Genomic DNA, 21968 nt, shown 5'->3' on the forward strand with positions numbered 1-21968 from the left:
AAAAAAAAAAAAAAAAAAAAAACTTACGACACTTTACCTTCTCTCCAAGACGACGATCAAACTCTGGACTAAAGACATGCAGTCTTGCTCCCACCGGTTGTTGCATCAACAGCTCAAGTCCTTCCTCCCAATTTGTAGCCTCAATCACTTCTCCATTCATGGGAACGCGAGGTATCTGACAAGCAAATGGGGGAACCTTGGACATACATCCCATATGAGCCCAATGTTCTCTTCTCGGTAGCCCTTTTTTAAAAGCATAGGCAAGACACTCTTTGACAGTGAGATCAAGGCGTTGTTGAACCACTTCTTCTTCCTGCCTATCTTCCTTCTTGGTCCAAACGTTTTCAACCAAGTACTGAAGTATGTTTCGGGAGTGTACTGACAATGTGGTTGATCCATTTCTCCCTCCACTTCTTCCTTCCCAACGTTATCCACCAAATACTGAGCTGAGTACTCAGTAAGCTCAGCGTCGAGTTTGGAGAAAACCCGTGCAGAGCTAATCAGACTCACAGCAATCAAAGCTGCAGATTGAGATGCATCTACAGGACAGCAAGAAAATATGAAAATGTTGTAGTCAGTTCATATGAATCTTTAGACTGAATCTGTTAAAAAAAAACTAAAACGAGAGTTAACTATATCACTTAAAACCTAACCAAATCATAGTTTCTTTTCAATGATGCAAAAAGAAAAATAGTACTGTAATATTCTCAAAGATCATCTTGCGCATTGCTTGCTCGTACACAATCTGGATGACAGACGCCAGCCGAGCTTGAAAGCGTTTGTAAAAACTCATCCATCTGTGATTATAAACGTATCCCTGTTTTTTGTTTTGAAGTAGAAACAAGCAGAAGAAGAAGAAATTCACAAATCCAGCAGACGAGAATAAATATGTAAAGCAAAACTAAAACAAGACCTAAGTAGCTAAAAGCTTAAACATGGTTTGGTTCCAAGTTTTGACATACAAAAATCGTCGAACGAGAGAGAAGCTTTTAGACTAAACCAAACTAAACGTTGATAGGTTCCTTTAACAAAGCATAAATCTTTAACCTAAGAAGAATTCAGCATCATTTCATCTAAGAAAGAAAAAAGAAAACAAAAGTTCAAAACCCTAAAACGTAACTGTTCACTAAACGCAGCTGAGAAAAGGCCAAATCACAAAGCAGAATCCGTAACAAAACCCAAAATCAAGCTAAAAAATGTTAACTGATGAAGAAACAATGGAGAGAGAAAGCTACCGGAGACGCAGAGAAGACGAGGAATCAGGAGGAGACCAGTTCGCAAATCGCCGCTCGTTGTAGAAGAACAAAATCAGAGAGAGTGTTCGCACAACTCTCAAAGCCCTCGCGGATCCCTAAATCAGCTTAGTCCCCTAAAACGACGTCGTTTCACACTTTATGTTGTAATCCTCTACACGACGTCGTTAAACTGATAAAAAACGGTGTCGTTTATGATTGCCAATGTTATAAAGTCTTAAAACGATATCAACGCCTTTAAATTAGTCTCCACTCTCCAAGTAGCCTTTGCATTGATACTTTATGGTGAAGCTAAACCACACGTTTTCCATAAGATCTTCCACCTGCGGGAAGTAATAGAGCCTGCATTTGATGTGACCTCAAATTGTAAATATTTTATGTTCATGCGTACTTGTGGGTTAGAGTTTTGTGAATCTTGCCTAAAACAAATGTTTACAAATGTAGCTAAACAAGTTTGTAAGTGTTTGAGTTTTGATAAAGACTTTTGATGCATGTCAGATGATTTTTACAAGTTTTTAGTTGCAATATTATTTTAGTTGAAAATTGTTATATAAGAAAATAAAATTGGATCTGATCAAAGAAGGAGCAACTCGTTTTCTTTTGGTCATGCTAACATGTGGGTTAGAGTTTTGATAAAGACTTTTAATTTTTTTTGTATTCTAAACTATGAATTTAGACTTGTTAATTAGTAGCCACACATGCATGCTACTTTTTCATATGACCGCCTGTATATGTACATGGAGAGTAACGTTTAACTTCAGTCCTTTACGGAACACTACTACTTGAGACATCTCCTCAACTATTCAAGCAAATTGACAAGCTCTTAAGGAACATCTTCTCCACCAATTACAATAGACAAAAAGTTGTATCGATCTGTTGCGCGAGGAATTGTTTTGCTTATGATCACTAGAAAATATGGTTGCTTTTATAAATGTTTTTTCTTTTTTTTTTTTTGCCTTTTGCAATACGCCTATTCTTATTCTTAGGGCCAGCCTTAAAATCTTTCATAAGACTTGTGGACGTACTTCGTGAGAGTTGGTGTAGATTAAACACACATTTACTACACGAGATACCATATCATTTCGTGAAGGCCGACGGTGATTACTAGAGGTTGCATTTGATATGAGCCTAAAAATGTAAATTATTTTCCTATAAATCCCAAAACTTGGAATCACATGTACGTCTTGAATTTTCTCTTTTATAAATGCTTTTTACGAGGCTTGGAAACGGTATGGCCGTCTCTCCTGGAAATCACTTTTCGAGCCGGAAATTGAGTTGGCCAGAGGTTTTGTAGTGCGTCCATATCTCGGACGAGATATAGCGAGCCACGCTTCCAAGATACTTAGAGACCCGGGTTTGCGGAGTGTCTTCTCACGAAACGGACAGGTTTTGAGATCTGGTGAGACTTGCTATAATCCGGAACTAGCTTGGAGTCTTGAGACTATTTCCGAGCAAGGACCGGGAGCGTTCTATAATGGTACAGTAGGGGAGAAGCTTGTTAACGATGTGAAAAACGCTGGAGGGATCATAACGATGGATGATCTAAGAAGTTATAAAGTCCGAGTTACGGATGCAATGTCTGTGAACGTTATGGGGTTATACGGTTCACGGAATGCCGCCTCCTTCGGGTGGTACAGTCGGTTTTGCGATGGTTATGAATATCTTGGATAGTTACTCGAACCTTTACACTGCTTCGGGAAAAGATCTCGGGCTACACCGTCTTATAGAAGCAATGAAACATATGTTTTCAGCTCGGATGGATCTTGGAGATCCTAAGTTCGTTAACGTAACAAACGCTATGAACCAAATGCTCTCGAACACTCACGCGGATGATATCCGTAATAAGATTTTTGACAACACGACATTCCCACCCGAATACTATTTGAACCGGTGGAGCCAATCAGGGATCATGGGACGAGTCATTTCTGCATTGTGGATGCAGATNCGAGTTACGGATGCAATGTCAGTGAACGTTATGGGGTTATACGGTTCACGGAATGCCGCCTCCTTCGGGTGGTACAGTCGGTTTTGCGATGGTTATGAATATCTTGGATAGTTACTCGAACCTTTACACTGCTTCGGGAAAAGATCTCGGGCTACACCGTCTTATAGAAGCAATGAAACATATGTTTTCAGCTCGGATGGATCTTGGAGATCCTAAGTTCGTTAACGTAACAAACGCTATGAACCAAATGCTCTCGAACACTCACGCGGATGATATCCGTAATAAGATTTTTGACAACACGACATTCCCACCCGAATACTATTTGAACCGGTGGAGCCAATCAGGGATCATGGGACGAGTCATTTCTGCATTGTGGATGCAGATAGAAACACTGTGTCGATGACCACACCCATTTGGTGCCGGGGTTTTATCACCTGCCACCGGTATTGTACTAAACTACGAGATGGATGATTTCTCGGTACCTTCGAAAATCACTCCCGACGAGCTTCCTTCAGCGCCTACAAATTTCATTGAACCAAACAAAAGACCATTATCTTCCATGACACCTCTCGTAGTCACCAAGGTTTACCATCATTATTTATTATCTATTTTTCGTGTCATATAACTCATATACGCATACTATGAGATCTAACTACGGTCCATGACAACTTTTTCCTTATACTAGGATGGTGAGTTGTGGCAGCGCTTGGAGGATCTGGCGGAATGCGTATAATTCCGGCGGTGCTTCAAGTGTTCCTTAATTACTTTGTGTTGAATATGAAACCCTTACAAGCGGTAGAGAGTGCAAGAGTTTACCATAGGGTAATGCATATTTCAAAACTATTTAATAAATGTTACGAACATTCAAAATAAAAATACTCATTGCTCTTTTTGGTTGTTATTGTTGCAGTTGATACCGAATGTTGTTGAATATGAGGACTTCACGGTGATCAATGGTGATCACATAGGGGTTCCAGAAGATACCAAGATGTTTTTAGCAGAGAGGGGACATGATCTCAAGACGCTATCACTATCAGATGGAGCTATTGTCCAACTTATTGTTCAAAGTTTCAAGAATGAAGAAGATGAATATGGGAAGAAATCGAAACCTTTAAAGAGCTTACTTACCGCAGTTAGCGATCCTCGAAAAGATGGGAAGCCAGCTGCAGTTTAATTTAAGGAAAACTTTGCTTATTACGATCTCCTCATTCTCTCATGTATACTTCAAAAAAAATTGGTGGGATATATACATTATGAACTTTAATAGATTTTGATTCTATACATACTTTTTTTACATGTTTAGTTGGAAGCAGTTGAGATTACGCAAAATGACTCGATAAAAGAAAAAGGAAAAGACAGATCAAAAGCGAGGACGAAGTTGCAACATAGCATCCATCTCTTGCTTGAACTTAACCATTGCATCTCTTGGCAATGTCATTACCACTCTAACTCCACCTTCCACTTCTGGATCGAGCTTGGATGGTCCCAAGATCATCACCATATTTCTGGCGCTTTCTTGAAACGTCAGAAACCTCATATTCACAGGGTCATTCCAACCAAAATCCATCGAGCCAAACAACCTGATATTTCTTACATCGGTCATAACCAATAATCCATCGACTACCGGGTCGGATTTTGCATCCTCCTTAATCATCCTCTCTATGTTTATTATCTCCTCCTCGATGTACCTCTTGTCATAAGCTTTTTTCTTGGCTCCCTTCACGATTTTTACAATGTCAGATATTGATGATTTATGGAGCTCTCTCGCGGCTAGCTCGATGTACACGTCTACGACTGAGTTGCCGTAGTAACCCTCCGACAGTGGCGGATCAAGAACATGTCCAATTCCCACAACTATGCAAAGGACACTGATCTTGTCAAGATCTAGGTTTAGGGCTCGAGATCTTGATTTCCATATGCACGAACTAAGAATTTCATAAGTAGTGAAAGTTTCCTTGGGCATTTCGCATCCCCTGACCAAAGTGTCTTTAAGCATTTTTATATTGCCAGCCTTAATGCTTATTATCTCTGTAACCTGTGGACCGTATGTGTGTACACAATTGATAATTTTACTTAAGTGATCATGTCATAATTTTACTTAAGTGATCATGTCTATTGAATAGTAAGAACCATTAAAAGACATATCAGTGCTATTTTCTTAAAACAAAACAGGAAATATTTTAGTTTCGAAAGTTCTCTCCATTTTAGTTATTTTTTTTCTAAAAAATTAGATAACAAAAAATAAAGTGAAGTGCAGTCGTTTAAAGATAACATCAAATTTTATCTTCAAAGATAAAGATCAAATTTGTAGACATACCCAATCGCTACTTGACATATATGGGGAAGTGGCCAAAAGACTCGCTCTAGAACCGACACCGCAGGGAAGTTTAGCCGGTTCATTGTCTATTTTCCTAACTAGCCGCTCTCTCTGCCATACCGGCAGTAGCGATGGCTCACTCTTTCCTCCGGCCAACTCCGTTAGAGAATGAACGAACCTAGCAACACCGAAACCATCGCACAACGCGTGTAACAATGATAAACCAATGGTGAATCCACCGCAAGGAAACTTGGTTACCTTCAAAAATTAAAAGACCGATATATACTATGAATATGACATGAAATTAGTTCTAATTAATTTATAATTTGATAGATGACATGAATAAATAATAAATAGATTTAACTAGAAAACTGAAAAACTTGTATGTACCATCCGCCCAAACATTGGAAGAGTCCCTTGTAACATATAGATTAGTTTGCTTTAACCATTACCACCATTCAAAGCCTGTACACATATTTTATAAACTAAAGGATACCTGCATGGCGAGAGGGTGATAACCGATCTCATTTTCGTAGTTAAACTCGATCTCTGGCACAAGCGGCAATGCAACTTCATCAACAAAGTTTTCTGTAAAGTTTAGAGAGGGGAGATCAGGAGCTGCGGTAGCAACCGCAAAAAGTACTCCCTCCCTATTACAAACCAGCTGAAACTTTCGATCACTTTTTCGTCTCAATAGCCTGCCTGAAAATGGATAATAGTACACAAGAAGTTCTGACAAAGCCTTCCTAAGCAAAGAGACCGGATCGTTCTGGTTCTTTTCATTTGCCTCAAAAACGTAAATTACTGCGTGTCAACTTCGTTGAGAGGGTTGTTGTCTAGACTAGAAAGCGAGAGGGTTCCAGAAGGAGTGTGTTTGGAGGGTTTAACGAGCTCAACTGATGATTGCTTCTTGAGTAATAGAGCAAGGCTCGGGTTGGTTTGGTTTGTCATCTTACAAATAAATTGTGAATATGTGATATAAGGCTGCCGTCTCCACCTCTTGATGTTGTTTATATAGTGAAGTGTTAATGTGTTATTACACGTTGATAACTTGTCATCTTAATGTTGTTTTTTGTGGGTAGCCTCCATCAGAATCAAAAAAGTAGCATGCATGCATGGAGGAGTAGACACATTTTAATTTTGCATGGCTTATGAAAGGGAACCGCTTCATGAGCCCAACACATAAGCTATATGTGATAAGAATTGTGTACACTTACAATGCAGACAGCATCCAGAATAACATAAAGACAAAAGATCCTCCTTTTTTCATGTTTTTTTCAGTTTTTCTTTATATTTAAATTCTGAATTCGATTACGAGTTTATTTACATCCATGTCATCTTATTGTTTTCAAATCAGATAACAGGGGCTCTATTGTCACGTCCCAAAATTGGAATGAAAGATCAAAGTTACCGGTTCATGTTTCTTCTTCTGCTTCCTCCGAGGATAAGAAAGTTTCATTCTTTTCTGAATCCCATTCTAGAGATTCATCCTGATTCAGAAATCAGAATGTTCCATTTTAGATTTGACATGGTTCAAGTAACTTTTCATATCCTAATCAAAGACCTTTAGGAGGATTTCATTTTACCTCGTTAGAAGAAAAATCAGATTCGTCGACTCTCAAATACAAGTTCTCATCCTCTTCTCCATCACTTTTCTTGCGAGTTTCCATATCCTCGTCCTGGATCAATTTTCATGATAATTTGCTTACTCAGAAGGGACTGAAGTAGAGATTGATGATACATTGTGAAAAGCAATCAAAAATTTCATCAAACCTGTCCGGTCTTCAACAGCTCAATCCGTTCCTCTAGGTCTGCAACATGATACTTCAGTGCCTGTCAGAAACAAAGAGACCAATATTGATCACAACAGAAAACTTCAACACAAGTTACATGTAAAAAATATTATCATCATTACTTCTCTTCTTTGAAGCTCAATGGATCGAGCAAAAGCCTTTTTCCTCGTCAATAAGTTTGAAGGCCTAAGCCGAAATGGCATCTGATAATTCTTTCCGCGATACAGTATGATCGCATAGCCTTTCATGGTTTTATCAACGGATACCAATACTCCTCCACTCTCAGCCTCCAAAGAGATAGCGATATGTTTGACTTGCGGAAGAGATTTGCCTCTAACTATCACTTTTACAAGCTCCCTATGTTTCCAGTGTAGATGCATGTTCTCTATGGTACCAGCATACACTTCTCTTCTTCCTGTAAAATGTTTCGAGAACAGGAAAAATCGAATTCTTTCTACAGATCGTTTTGGATTTAAACGTGACACATGAGTGAGAACAGTCTTTGTGCTTACCTAAGAGAAGAAACGGATCCATACTCAAACCAATTTTGCGGTAAAGAAGTCTCTCTTCTTCTGTGATTATTTCTGAATCAGTTGGGAGATCCGATGGGTCAAGATCCATCTGCACTTTAGCTAAAGCTCTCTCAGCTCTTCTCAACTTTTGCTTTCCCTGGAACAAAAGAGAGATCATCAAATTTAAGGCAGAGCAAATGTGTGCAATCAGATACCAAAAGAAAAATAAGAAAGAGTGATACTCACATAAAGAAGCCTTAGCTCGAGATCTCTAATCAATGCAGATCTTTTGATGGAAACTGATTCTCTCTTTAACTCCTCAATATCAACGCTGCTTGCATCTGGTGCCCACCGAGAACTTGCAGCTATAGTCTCAGCAAGCGTTCCAGCGAGTAATTTGGTTTTAGACAATTTGCCTTGTGATGTGAGTGTGACTCTAGTTGAAGCCATTTCCCGGGCTTGATCCTCCTTGGTTTGAAGAACTTCCGTTATCTCCTTTTGCCTCTCGGTCAATGCCTCTGCAACTGCAGGGGGCATGAAGTCATTGCCTCTGTAGAAGACAATATACTCTTTGTTTCTTGAAACAAGTACACCACGGGTAAGTCTCTTCAAGAATGAATGAGAAAAAAAACAGTGAGCACGCGGAACAATATTGGTGTATATGCATATATATAGAGGTATTCATCAAACCTTAAGTTCTTCCGCCATTCTCTCATTCCGTGTGTTTTCCACACCGCGTTTGATTGCTATTTTTGCGATGGTGCTTCTTGCCCATAGCTTTACCATTGCCTTAGCCAGACCTTGTAACTCTCTGCTCCTCCCTAAACAGGATATATAAAGAAACAGTCACTTACGAAAACATATGCTACTACTAAAAGAAAGTAAGACTATATGATTTTATGCATACCAAGAGCAAAATGTGGAGGGCTTGTTCTAGCGAGTCGACGCATTTCTGTCATTTCCGTGTTAGACAAACAAGGTTTTACTCCTTGGGGAAGAATCCTAAACGGACACCTATATCCTTCAACGTATGGAGGAAGCAAGTCTGCATCAACAGGTAACGGATCACACCCTGTCCAATCATGAAACCTTGGACCAAGCTCGTCCAACAAATCATTCAATTCACACAGCTCGGATAACTGTTCTTTAGGTACATTCTTCGGGTAATTCGCATCCTCTGGTATGTAACTCCTTGCCTCTACACTTTGACGGATCTCAGGGCTTGTATCGACATTGTTCTGTTTGATAAATGATTGAACACACTTGAGCTTGTAACTTATTCCTCGGTACAGCACAACCGAGCTTCCTGACCTCCATATCACTAATCCCCCAGTTTTCTTCTGTTAAACACCACAAACAACAAAAATACCAAACGCATTATTCAGAATTCAATTGAAAAAGAACAGATCATTCCTTTTTCCGATAGATTCGAATCTAACCTCCAAAACTTCATGAGCTCTCTTCATATTAAGAGAAAAAGGCTCACTAAATTTCAACTTCACAACTTCATCAACCTCCCATTTGTCATGAATAGCCTCAACCAACGCCTGTGTAATTCCTGCAGAACCTACTTTAACTCTCTCAACCATTCTCAAAGCTATAGTCCTCAGCCTTCTCAGCTCATGTTCTGGTACAATCCTCTCAGCTTCTACCGTATTACTCTTCCTTGCTCTCCATATTCCCTTATCTTTCCCTGAATCTATCAACCCTCTTTCACCATTATCTAAATCTGATTCTACAGTTCTATTCCTACAATCGTTACCCCTTCTATATCTATCTACAGTAAAAACATCATCAAAACTCGAACTTTGACTTCCTTGCTCAGAGCTAGTCGTAAAGCTAGCTCCTTTAGACCCACCATTGTTGTTAACCCATGGAGGAGACATGTATTCGCTTGGTCTTGGGAAACTCGACGGCTCACTCGCTGAATAGAGTCTATTGGAATCGGTTCTCTTACCAGATAAACCATACCCAGAAAAAAGATTCGAACTTGATTCGTCATCTTCTTCTTCTTCTTCTTGTTCTTCATGGTGTTGAGTTTGCTCTTCTCGCTTCTGCCATGGCAATTTCTCGGTTTTAGGGCTGATTCGTGAAGACCATTTATCGCTAATTTCTTCGAAAAAACCCGGTTTAGGTTTTCTCTTCGTCTTCTTCCTCTGGTGAGTGTCTACATCAATGGTGGCTCTGATGACACCACTCGATTCTCGGGTGTTAAACCGAACTGTGTGATTGAAGCTACGAAATCTGAGTCTACGAATTAAAAATTTAGAATTTACAGAGGCGTCTAGAGGTTGAAGACGACGGAATTGAGGAGACGAAGATGTGGATGAGGAAACAGTGTGAAGATTCAGTGGGAATTGACACAGCGCCATGGATGAATTTTGGCTAAGGAAGAGAGTTTTGTACGATTCTTAAAACGGTAACGTTTAACAAGAGTTCATTGAACACTCCGTTTTTTATTTAGCAAGACAACATGCATGCCGTTTCATTTTTATGACAGAAAAAAATAAAATAAAACAATTGATAGTAGTATTAACTATTAAGTTACGTAATTGACTTTTTAAGATGATTAAGTTAATTGATTTTTTCTTAATAAAATATGTTCTTAATTTAATTTCAAAATCTATAATTTTTTTTTACGTGTTTTAACTAATGTCCCTTGTTACTGGCTTAGTAAAATTTAACCACATATATAATTAAGTTATTAATAAAAGAAAATGTTTCGTTCTTAATTTAGTTCAGAGAGGCTACAATATGTTTTTTTCCTTTGTTCTTGACTAGCAACATATTTCATACGAGATACGACAACGAAAAATATTATAGACACATTAAAATTAAGAGGAAAAAAATACAAGTAGAGTACTTTGCCTACACCAAAATGACTAAGCTATTTTGTATTTATTAGTTAGACGATGAACTTACTTGTCCCTTTGGCTGTGCATGTTAAAGACACGTTCTAAAGTTACATAATAAGAAGATACATGTAAACAAGTTAATTAAAGATGTCTTGTCCCGGAGACAATAGTCTTTTGGGATCAAACATAATTTTCCTCCTCAAGAAATCATCCCACTTTGGTCCAAAATGCTTAATCCAATCTTCTTTTCTTGTATAATGCATCAAATATTCTTTAATCTTAATTCCCGAGTTTTCACAAAACTGAATTATCTTGTCGTTGAGATTTTCGAGTTCTTGCCAATTTTGAGATCCACCAGCTGACTGCAGTAATCCGATCACATAAAAAACGTCTTCGTCCGGTGACATCGTTGACATGCGGTTGTTCCACCTATATATTTATATTAACACATGCAAAATCATGTTATTATACGTTAACGAGACACAGAACTTTAATCTTTTTGTTATATGGCGTCGAATATTTAAACAAAAATATACAGAATTGAAGTGAATATTTACTTGTTTCGGTTTGTGGGATAGAAGAGAGTAACACCAGCAGTTGCGGTTTGGTTGAGAAGAAGGCCATGGATAACACCATCATGAAAATCTAGAATTCGAGACTTCGGGACAAAAATATTTAACCACGGATGAGGAACTTCCCATAGCCCTAAAGATCTGAGTTTCTCTTCTTCGTTTCGGACACGGTTCAAGAAATCGAAATAAGGAACATCTTGTATGAACATGAAACCGGGAGCAAAACCTAGAGTTCTAGATAACATGTCCATCACCTACAAACAAAGATATGAGCTAGATAATTAATATGATGATATGGTTACCGTGATGCGTAGATTGTGTATGAGTCGGCGGTTATGTATATAGTTCATGTATTACATTTAGATTGTGCTTCATAGGATAAAATAGTGATTATAGTGATGGTGATTATACTGATTAGGTGGTATGGGATATGTGTATGAGTGTGATCTATATGTATTAATTACCAGGTCAGTGATGGGAAGGGTCTTGCTATCATAACACTTGGCTACTTCGAGAACATAGATGATACGGTGGTCATTGACAAGCGATGCAACTCTTGTTTGATCGGAGAGTGGGAAAAAAGAGGTGTCTACGATGCCGTTGGACATCATCAGTTGACCTTCCAAAAAGTCAACTCCAAGATCATTGGTCATTGATATCAAACGCTCTTGGTCTCTTTTAAAAGCCGAGAAGTCACTGTAGAGTATGCGAGACCATTTCACCTGCATTATATTGTATATCAATTTTATATCTATAAATTAATCCATTAGTATCTTCGTTAGATTGTATGGTCTAATTTTTTATAAGTAAATAACAGAATCATCATATGTAGAACATAACTTTTACTTTAAGTCGTATGTACGTGGGTAATATATATATAAAATAAAAGATTAGATATTGACATGAACAAGATTTGCAAGCATAAGACAATATTACACTCGAGCAAGTCCTAGGATTTGATTACGGAGAATCTAATTAAACGTAAGCAATATCAGAGATTAATTCAGCATGTATATAATTTTATTCAAATAATTCAGACTCAGCATATTGACTTCAAGATACGTTCCAACCAAATCAAATCAATTTGAGAATTACGACCACTACCATAATTTTAAATTGATCACATTATAGAATGTTACGTACCCTTGTGGGTGCATGACCCAACGCAATTCTGGCCCTCGTTATAATACCAAATTGACCCAAACCTCCTAAAACTCCATAGAACAATTCGGGGTTTAACTTTGGAGAGCAAGACATCATTTCGCCTTTTCCTGAAATTAAACTATATATTATGAACAAAACGACAAACTACGAATATTAATAATTTAATCACAAATTAGCATAATTACTATTGAAGGATCTCTCTTCCTGACCAAAACATATTTTAAAAGATATTGCATTTATACTGATTATGGCGTGTGAGTTATCCTCAAGAATCAAATTTTGTTTTTGTTTTTTAAAAAAATTATGTTATAGTCAGTTAGTCACCACACATGCATATAATTAATATTAACTTATTAAGTCGCTGATCTTACTACAGTAGTCGCTTGCAGACAAAAAGCTTAGCATCTAGAAGGCCATAGATACTGTTTCAATATTCATTAAGCCATTCTTCTATCAACGAAAAAACTAAAACTAAAAAATTGTAAAGAGATGAGTGAAGTTTGGTTTATACGTACCGGTAATGACGTCCAGCTCATGAACGTTACTAATCTGAGGGCCGTGTCTAAACGTTTGACCGCCTATACCAGCGTTGGACAACGTCCCGCCAACGCTGAGATACAAATAATCCGTCCAAGTAACCGGCGAGACGCCTCTCTCCACCGCCGCCTTCAGAACATCCACCCACATCGTCCCGGCAGCCACGTCAGCGTAAGTCCCGTCTGCTGAGATGACAACCGCTGCTGGTTTAGCCGCCATGGCGAGACACGTCATGTTGACGACGATGCCGCCAGGTGCCGAGGCTTGGCCACGAAGGGAGTGGCCTTGTCCCCGAGCAGCCACTTTGAAAGTAGGTTCGGGGATGGTTGAGACCCCGTTGTAAGAGAATCCTCCGTTGGCGAAACCAAGGAGACGGGCCACCTCGGTGGGTGAGGAAGGGCAGAGGACGGCGCCGGGACTTTCGTCGGTTATGTTACCAAAATCATGAGAAGCAGCGGAGATGGAGAAGGGATCGGTTAGGACGGTGAGGTTGAGTGTTATGGGAAGGAAGACATCAATGCCCTCCTCTGACTTGGTTAAGGTTGGGGTTAAACTTATAAAAAGCGTTATTAGGGTGATGATGCTTAAACCGAGATTCGTAGTCATTCTCCAATTAATGGGGTAGGTGAATGGGAAAACGAGACGGAGGATGAGATAATATTACTATTAGCGTCTTGTTGATTATGGGATTAGTATAGAGATCAATTAGGATGTATGAGATGTATATAGAACCACACAGAGAGACCATATATATACGATAATCTACACGTGAAAATCTTTGCGTGTTTTCATTGATGTTGATATTTATACAAGTCTTGTTGACGCCAAAAATTAAGATATACAAGTTGTTCGTCCAAAATCTAAATCAATACCATATTATATATAGATATATACTATATATCTATACACATATAAATGTGTGTGTTTTTAAAAATATAAATATTTGACTGCATTGACTTCAAAATATATATAGTATGAAAATTATTTCACCAATCCTATTATAGTTTTCTCAATCCAATTTAGGAGATCGAATATATAATTAAGTTGGACTGAGAAAACTAAGTCTAGTTTTTTTTATGAACACCAACTAAGTCTAGATATTCAACAACAGTCTCAAAGGAACTAATATAGTAATATTCGATCGTTTTTTCCGTTATTGCTTAAAGTGTGCAATACTGAAGTTGATATTTACATTTTTATCATCTTCTGTTAAATAAGTCTTTGCTGCTAAGAAATTACTGTAGTACAATGTGCGAACTTTCAATTTAAGTCTTTTATAATAGTATAAAATATTATATACGTTGAGATATACAAATACAAAAATATATGTAGATATGAGTGTAGTTGAGGTAGTTCCGTTTTGACTTTATAAAGATGTGATTATATTAAGATCACATAACGTAAAATTGAGATTTGTGGAAACCGACCAAACTCCGAGTCTGTGGGCCGGTTTATAAAATAACACATTTTTTCACCCCAGTAGTGTTCCGTTCGCAGTTAAATACTATTCTTTAAAAGTTCGTCCAATTACAAACGTATTGAAACTCTCCCACAACAATAACACTACTAAATACTAATAGAATAATAGTAAAAAGAATATGCGAACTCTACAACAGAACCAGTTCTTATGATACAGTATATAGTTTCCTTCTTTTAAGAGATAGTTCATCCTTCCTAATTTGATCACAATTTATTACTTCACTTCAGTTACTTTTCTTTTCTTTTTCATCTCAGTTTTATCCATTTTCCAGGTTAAAGTGTAATATCTCAAATTCATTTTGGGTTGAAAAAAAATATATATAAATGCGACCTCGTATTATATAACACACTCAAATTGTTTGTTAATAGCATGTAGTAGTAATAACTTTAGTGTGTCTCTAACTTCATATCGAGCTGTGCTTTCTATTTGTGGAACATGTATCCGTGAATAACATTGATTAATGTACTACATTCGAATAAATCAAGAAAAAACTTGTGTTTACGTATTAGATTCGTTTAAGTTAACCGGCTGAGGCTGAGCGTTTGAAACTGCATACTAAAATATTGTTTATGAATCATACATTCATACCCTTTCATCGTTTTATATTTTTTTTTTGTTTCCATTTTCCTTTGGTTGCGTCGTTTTGTATTTCTCCTATTAAATTGCATGTTTTATAATCAATTGGACCGGCGCAGAATTGTTAACACATACGCAAGTTTCAGTAGCGTGAGAAAGCAAAAGGCTCATTTCACCTCGAACTTCACTTTTTCTAGTTTCTTCATTTCGTCTTCACAAAGTATCACATGCCAAGTAAGACGTACGAACACTTATAATTATATATTTGTTATGGATTATTTAATCATAAACTCTATCCATTATTGAGTTGTCGTTGGTAAATTAAAACTTAATGTATTATAATTAAGTCGACTTTTTTAATTTTCCAACTCACTTTGCTATGCCTACCTATGTTAGAGAGTGAATTGAAACACACGAATGAAATCACCGACTCACACCGTCCCGTGATTACATGACGCCCTGCAAAGAAAGCTGTTTTCTAACTCTGTCACCCGGAAGATTCATTTATTTAATCAATGTTAAATAGAAATACATTTTTAGTAAATATATTATATGTAGTTTTGATACCACACAACAATAGTCGTGTGTGAAGACAATTATCGAAGTGGTGAGTTATGTATGAAGCGATAACGTTCCAGCACCATATATATAAAAGATGAAAAGCATATATGTTATAGTAGTAGTTTTCAAATCACAATAGTCGTTTTGGATAGTCGCATCGGACAAGCATACTAAACCGTTGATAAGATTTTCAAAGTGAATGTGCGGACTGCGGACTACTATTGTTTTTTTCTTTCTCAACAAAATCTTTTTCACACACAACAGACAGAATTATTTCGTTCGATCCATGTGCTAAAATTCGTAAAATATCCGCAAATAGCTAGCAAACGAGAAAAACCTGTACCTGCTAAGCCATTTGATCGAGTCTCTAGCTAGACGATTAAAACGCTTACGTCCAAAGACATATTAACATATGTGGTAGCAAATTAACTACGAATTTATGTCCCACCCACCTATGAAAATACTCGGCAGCCTGTTTTTCGTCATCTAATATCGCAAGTCGCAAACTCTTCTTTAAGAAAAGTTTTTTGTTTGTAATGGTCAACAAATTAAACCCTTACCAATTTTCTCAGTCTTTACCACGAAAAAAAAAAACAAAATTCATTAGTCATTGTTGACCAATACAAAAAATGATCTGGTAATACAAAAATGAAAAATCTAAGTCGTTTAGATGTTTTCTTCGTTTTCTTGTGGTAAACTCGTGTTAAAAATTAATGAAAGATAAAACAAAAAAGAATAAATTAAATAAAGATATGAACATGTTTTATACCAAACTGGCCTTTACCAAGTTGAATTGGGCCTATTAAATCGAAACACTAACAGCAAATGGCAAAACCTGGCCCATACAATTTGTTCAAACCGGTTCAGTCCAAACCGGGAGCGACTCGTGTGTTTGTTGTTGTTACTGAAGCGAGAGATCATCAGTCAGGCTTTTATTTGTGGGATTTCATTGTTCATCAGATCGAAGAAGAAGAGCTTAGCAAAAATGGTAAATCTAGATCTGTCCCTGTGTTTTCCATCACAGCTAATTTTGATCTCTTTGTTCGCTGTTGCTTTTCGATTTCTGATTTTGTTTGGTCTGTTAATGCTCTTTTTCCGGTGAGAAGGCGGCGAAACCGATTGCGAGTCCGATTTCGGTGGCGCTGTATCCGACTTTGTCGGTGTTCACTTTGGCGATTGGCCTCGTCATTACTGCTATCTTCTTCATGTAAGCTTTTTGCACCTCGATCTGATCTCTAGATCTTCGAAATTGCCTCCCAATTTTGATTTGCTTGATTGGTAGATTAGTGAAACAGTTCCTGATTGATTCGATATGCCCTTTGATCATCTTGATTTTACCTGAGTTTGATTAGTCATTGGGTTCTCTTTTTGTGTGGTAGTCATGACTAGGTTATTTATTATGAGTCATCTAAGGCTCTACTCTTGTTTCTTCACTGTATTTGAAGCTTAACCAACATTGTTACTGCCTATATATGGTTTCTGGTCGCAATGCATTCTCGATTGCTAGTTTTTGGGTAGGCTTTTAAAGCTTTGAAGCTATAAGTTCATCACTTTCATGATCTCTTTGTTAGATTTGGTTTATCCCTCTTAAATACTAGATTTTCTGGTAGCAAAACATGCCATGGGTCTCGTTTTAATTAGCTTTTGGAAAATGTGTGAGGTCTACATGCTATCATGGTATAAAGACTCCCAATATATCAGTGCGTAAAGGTGATAGATAGTCTATGGAATCTGTACTTTATAGATTCACCGAATGTAGCAAAATGACTGATCATAGATTTAGTTAAGACACAAGAAAGTTGGATTTGTATAATTCTCATTAAGCAAGGAGCCTCAACTTTCCAAATGATGTCAAGTTCGAGGAGATATTGTTTGATTTTTGTTATAAGTAATGTGTCGTCTGGGCTACGAGCAAGTGGGTACCTGCCTTGAGTTAAAAAATTTAAGATTGACTGGAACCATTCGTATTAAGTCATATTAGAGTCTTCTGCTATTTGCAGTCCAACAAGGATTGATCAAAGTGTTGTTTTAACTTACCCAATCATAACATTTGTGTTGCAGCTACGAAACTACCTCATCCAGGAAAAACCGAAGCCTCGGAAAGGAGCTCGCTACTTCTGCAGTTGCATCTGTCTTCTTGGTATGGCTTCTCTTCTACCCCATCATCCTCTTTGTCTTTAATAACTGTCTTACATAAACCTAATGTTGGGTTTGAAATCTGTTTGCAGGGATTTGGATCGTTGTTTTTGCTACTTGCTAGTGGCGTTTATGTCTAATCCTTCTTCCTCAGTGCTATTCCCAACTAGTTGAAAGACACAAACAAATTACAGAATTATCTATCTTTGTTCAAGTGAAATCAGAGTTATGAATGTTGTTAGACTTTGAGAAGTAGTCTTTAAACACCAAGTTGCAAACTTGCAATTAATTATCTTGTGCTTTTGAGTGCTAATATCGACTTTAGATTTGGCCGCTATTAGAACAGCGTATGCGTCGTTAAGTCAATTAATTACTACCAATAATATCGACTGATATTACCCATAATCAAAATGTTAACACAACTTTTATGATATGATGGTAAGTGAATAGTCAAACAAAACAATTTATTTTGAGGAAATTCTTTTATTCACTGGGTTTAAGGATTTGCATATTTGGTATTTCCCGGGACGAAGTTTACTCCAGGTGGCATAAAATATAATATTAAAAAAAAAAAAAAAAACAAAGGAGAAAGAAGGGGGACATGGAGAGCGAAGAAGCTGCTGCGACTATTCAAGCCACCAGGCCGAGAAGAAGAGTATCCAGGGCTCCGGTGACGGCCATTGTGCCGAAGACGAGAGTTCGTAAACCCAAGAAAAATGGAGAGTCTTCTCAGTCACCGTTTTCTCAACAGCAGAGTCACAAGGCCACTGTTGAGGATAAGTTTTCTCAGTGGAAGGCTCTTGTTCCCATTCTCTATGATTCGTTTGCCAACCATGCCCTCGTCTGGCCCTCTCTCTCTTGCAGGTCTGTGCGTTTTCTTGTTTTTGTTTTGGAAAAGTTATTTCCTTTTCGGGAAATAAAAATTCAAGCTTTGTGCTTTTGGTAAGGCGATTTAGTGAGATTCCCACTTTTACTAGTGACATGCTGATAGATTTGGATCTTTTTCTTAGCAGTTTTCTGGAATTTGCGAGATTTCGACATGTTCTAGTTAGGGTTTATCCAGTTGATGAGTTAGCTCGGCCTCCATGTTTTTATATGTTTCTTTTTCTTATAGTTTGATCTGTTGTAACTCATTAGCTGTATGATGTTTCCATTTTGAACCTCTGGAACTTGTTTGATTGGAGAATGATCAAGTGGTCGTTGGTAACAACAGTTGGCCAATTCGGTTTTAGTGTTCTGTTTTTGTTACATTTTGGTTTCAGATGTTAACCTGTGCTAAGATTTAGTGTAGTGTTTAGTTTTTGCGTAAAGAGGTTCCGTTTCGTTGTAACTGGTATTTGATTTGGGCAGATGGGGACCAGAGCTTGAGCAAGCAGCTTCGAAGACTCAACGTCTCTATCTCTCGGAACAAGTGGGTTTGCGCTTTTTCTTTTAGTTTATACATTTTTTCTTGAGGAAAATGATAACTGAAAGTTTGTCTATTGCTACTTCTACTTATATCACCTTTGTTTCTTGGTTCTGTCATTAGACTAACGGCAGTGTGCCTAATACTTTGGTCATAGCCAATTGCGAAGCTGTTAATAGGCAGGTAATTAGTATTCTTTTCTACCAAAGCTTGTGTTTTTGTCCTTTTGTTACTCTTTGCTAAGATAAAATTAATGAAATACCGTTTCTTTATGTTCTTTCAGCTTAATGGAGCGGCTCACTCTTCATTGGTGAAGAAGTACAAGACCATCATCCACCCTGGAGAGGTGTGAGTTCCACCCTTTCAAGAGATTTCCCTTTATTCTCATTTTTCTGTTTTAGATGGATTTACCGAATATGCATTTTGTTTAAGGACTTTGAGTACTGCAAAAAGACTTTTTTATGTGTACCCTTCATTAATCGCAGGTTAACAGAATCAGGGAACTCCCGCAAAATAACAAGATTGTAGCTACTCACACCGACAGTCCTAATGTAAGCTCTGCTTTCTAGGGTCATCAGCCTGATAAAAAAAAGTTGCTTTCGTGATTCAGTATCTTTGTTTGAACGTAGTTCTAGTTTCAGTCATGCAATTATGAGATATCGGTTTTCAGGTTCTCATTTGGGACACTGAGACTCAACCAGACCGGTATGCTGTGCCTGGAGCTCCAAATTCTTGTCCGGATTTGGTATGCTCTTCCCACCGTCTTAAACCACATGCTTGTGCTACCTTTTTCTGCATCATCTGAACAACTTTTATTTTCAGTTACTAACTGGGCATCAGGATAATGCTGAATTTGCTCTTGCAATGTGCTCAACAGAACCTTTTGTTCTCTCTGGAGGTTTGTTCTGGTTCTATCTTTGTGTCATATCTTAAAGGTTTGCTGCAAGTTTGTATTGGTTCTATCTTTGTGTCATATTCTTCCGTGCAGGCAAGGACAAGTCCGTTGTTTTGTGGAATATCCAAGATCATATCAGAATGGCTGGTATGGATTCCAAATCGCCTGGATCAAGCTTCAAACAGACTGGTGAAGGTGGTGATAAAACTGGTTGTCCTTCTGTTGGCCCTCGAGGCGTATATCATGGTCACGAGGATACAGTTGAAGATGTGGCATTCTGTCCATCTAGGTAACTTCTTTGGGCAGTCTCCTTGTTTTAGGCTCTAAGTTTATATTCAAATGCAGAATTTTCTGATGAGAGAGAGAGAACAGACTTTTCTGATAGGCTCCACCAATAAGAGAACAGACATTTCTGATAGGCTCCACCAATGAGAGAACAGACATTTCTGATGTTTTATTTGTTGATTTTTTGTTGTGTCCTGCAGTGCACAGGAATTCTGCAGTGTTGGTGATGATTCTTGCCTAATGCTATGGGACGCAAAACTGGCACTAGTCCCGCCATGAAGGTACCTCTCTTTTTAGCCATATTGGAGTTCGATGTTTGACCTTTCGGTTGTCAGTTTCCATCTGTTTATTTCTGTGTGCTGGCAGGTTGAGAAGGCACATGATGCTGATCTTCATTGCGTCGATTGGAATCCTCATGACAACAATTTGATCCTGACAGGGTATTGATTTTCCACACTTGATTGCTTGTCCAAAAGTACAAAGATGTTACTGTTCTCTCACTCAACGTTTCTGCACCATTTGTCCAGGTCAGCAGATAACACTGTCCGTGTGTTTGACCGCCGAAACCTGACCTCAAATGGAGTTGGTTCACCTGTCTACACATTTGAAGGCCACAAAGCTGCTGTTCTTTGCGTTCAGGTTTCAACAACATGCCCCTAGTTCTGTGTTTTTTCTTTCTTCATATTATTAGTCCTGCATATGAGAATACCTATCTCCAGACTCCAGTGACACTGCTTTGTAATCAATACAGTGGTCTCCTGATAAATCATCTGTGTTTGGGAGTTCCGCAGAAGATGGTCTCTTGAACCTTTGGGATTATGATAGGGTCAGTATAATTTTTCAGATTCACATGTAAAAGTTTTTTTTACTTTCAGGTTCATCATAGTCATATATATATCTATGTGTGTACATCAGGTTGGTAAGAAGTCCGAGCGTGCACCCAAAAGTCCTGATGGGCTTTTCTTCCAGCATGCTGGTCACAGGTTTTGAAGACTTTATCCTGATTCTCATGTTTGCTTTTTCCTTTTACTCTATTCAGTTCTATAATCTCTTTGTATAAATTTTCTTAGGGACAAAGTGGTCGAATTCCACTGGAACGTAGTGGACCCTTGGACTATTGTCAGTGTTTCTGATAACTGTGAAAGTAGCGGTGGAGGTGGAACATTGCAGGTACTTTTTAAATGTGTTGCTGCATTTACTGGGAACCCTATCTATAATTAATTTTCTTGGTAAAATCGAAAACTTTGTTATGAATCTAAATGATGCAGATATGGCGGTTGAGCGACTTGATTTACAGAGCGGAAGAGGAAGTCTTAACAGAGCTAGAAAAGTTCAAGTCACATGTTTTCACATGTACCTCCAAGCCTTGAGGAAGTAATCCCATGTCTATTAGTAAGTTGCTGCGGGTTAGGTGCAGTTTTGCGGAAATCGGTATGCGTATGTGAGTTAGGCATTAGTTTTGTGGGGGAAATTACTTGGTTATGTAGGCCAGTAATTCAAAATATTGGTAAATTTCAAACTTCAGTGATCTTTCAGGATTCTTGATTCTGTTTCTTCGGGTAAATGGTAGGCACCTAACTTGCTTGTATTTTTCAACCATTCTTGTGAATCCAAACTTGGTTAAGCATGACGAAACTAAACCATCAGAATGAAATCCGGATCTTAATTATTAAGTACTTGAC

At 37.9% G+C, this 21968-nt stretch overlaps 4 protein-coding genes and 3 pseudogenes across 4 annotated transcripts; 3 read left to right on the plus strand and 4 right to left on the minus strand.

Moving 5' to 3' along the window:
- Window positions 1–1343, minus strand: part of LOC104721890 — a 2714-nt pseudogene extending 1371 nt beyond the window's left edge.
- LOC104727678 lies at window positions 1868–4372 on the plus strand (annotated as a pseudogene).
- LOC104721891 lies at window positions 4392–6485 on the minus strand (annotated as a pseudogene).
- On the minus strand, window positions 6758–10197 carry LOC104721892 (CRM-domain containing factor CFM3A, chloroplastic/mitochondrial-like). Its single transcript, XM_010439969.2, has 9 exons — window positions 9260–10197; window positions 8728–9160; window positions 8511–8641; window positions 8067–8426; window positions 7821–7977; window positions 7431–7723; window positions 7289–7348; window positions 7102–7194; window positions 6758–7005 (listed from the first exon to the last, which is right to left on the minus strand). Exons 1-9 carry the CDS (start codon window positions 10190–10192, stop codon window positions 6931–6933), a joined length of 2535 nt encoding a protein of 844 aa, XP_010438271.1. The 5' UTR covers window positions 10193–10197; the 3' UTR covers window positions 6758–6930.
- On the minus strand, window positions 10636–13647 carry LOC104721893 (cytokinin dehydrogenase 4-like). Its single transcript, XM_010439970.1, has 5 exons — window positions 12927–13647; window positions 12391–12518; window positions 11712–11969; window positions 11233–11501; window positions 10636–11104 (listed from the first exon to the last, which is right to left on the minus strand). The coding sequence occupies exons 1-5, from the start codon at window positions 13552–13554 to the stop codon at window positions 10813–10815; spliced, it is 1575 nt and encodes a 524-aa protein (XP_010438272.1). The 5' UTR covers window positions 13555–13647; the 3' UTR covers window positions 10636–10812.
- Window positions 16419–18038, plus strand: LOC104721894 (transmembrane protein 258-like). Its single transcript, XM_010439971.1, has 4 exons — window positions 16419–16553; window positions 16672–16772; window positions 17627–17705; window positions 17794–18038. The coding sequence occupies exons 1-4, from the start codon at window positions 16551–16553 to the stop codon at window positions 17839–17841; spliced, it is 231 nt and encodes a 76-aa protein (XP_010438273.1). The 5' UTR covers window positions 16419–16550; the 3' UTR covers window positions 17842–18038.
- On the plus strand, window positions 18263–21959 carry LOC104721895 (WD-40 repeat-containing protein MSI5-like). Its single transcript, XM_010439972.2, is given in 16 exon segments — window positions 18263–18565; window positions 19052–19112; window positions 19230–19289; window positions 19390–19452; window positions 19592–19657; window positions 19777–19851; window positions 19929–20004; window positions 20095–20290; window positions 20487–20539; window positions 20542–20567; window positions 20653–20726; window positions 20814–20925; window positions 21038–21112; window positions 21202–21269; window positions 21357–21456; window positions 21555–21959. Coding segments are annotated over 16 exon segments (1470 nt in total). The 5' UTR covers window positions 18263–18302; the 3' UTR covers window positions 21657–21959.

This window comes from Camelina sativa, chromosome 11, assembly GCF_000633955.1.
Source record: "Camelina sativa cultivar DH55 chromosome 11, Cs, whole genome shotgun sequence".
NCBI classification, from domain to species: domain Eukaryota; kingdom Viridiplantae; phylum Streptophyta; class Magnoliopsida; order Brassicales; family Brassicaceae; genus Camelina; species Camelina sativa.

Coding starts and splice junctions, on each gene's coding strand:
- LOC104721893 (XM_010439970.1), bottom strand. CDS start 13,554: ATGACTACGAATCTCGGTTTAAGCATCATCACCCTAATAACGCTTTTT. Junction 11,970..12,390: donor TGGGTCATGCACCCACAAGG/GTACGTAACATT, acceptor AATATAATGCAG/GTGAAATGGTCTCGCATACT. Junction 11,105..11,232: donor TATCCCACAAACCGAAACAA/GTAAATATTCAC, acceptor ATAAATATATAG/GTGGAACAACCGCATGTCAA.
- LOC104721894 (XM_010439971.1), top strand. Junction 16,773..17,626: donor ATTACTGCTATCTTCTTCAT/GTAAGCTTTTTG, acceptor TTTGTGTTGCAG/CTACGAAACTACCTCATCCA. Junction 17,706..17,793: donor CAGTTGCATCTGTCTTCTTG/GTATGGCTTCTC, acceptor ATCTGTTTGCAG/GGATTTGGATCGTTGTTTTT.
- LOC104721892 (XM_010439969.2), bottom strand. CDS start 10,192: ATGGCGCTGTGTCAATTCCCACTGAATCTTCACACTGTTTCCTCATCC. Junction 8,427..8,510: donor GAATGGCGGAAGAACTTAAG/GTTTGATGAATA, acceptor TCATTCTTGAAG/AGACTTACCCGTGGTGTACT. Junction 7,006..7,101: donor CTGATTTTTCTTCTAACGAG/GTAAAATGAAAT, acceptor TTTCTGAATCAG/GATGAATCTCTAGAATGGGA.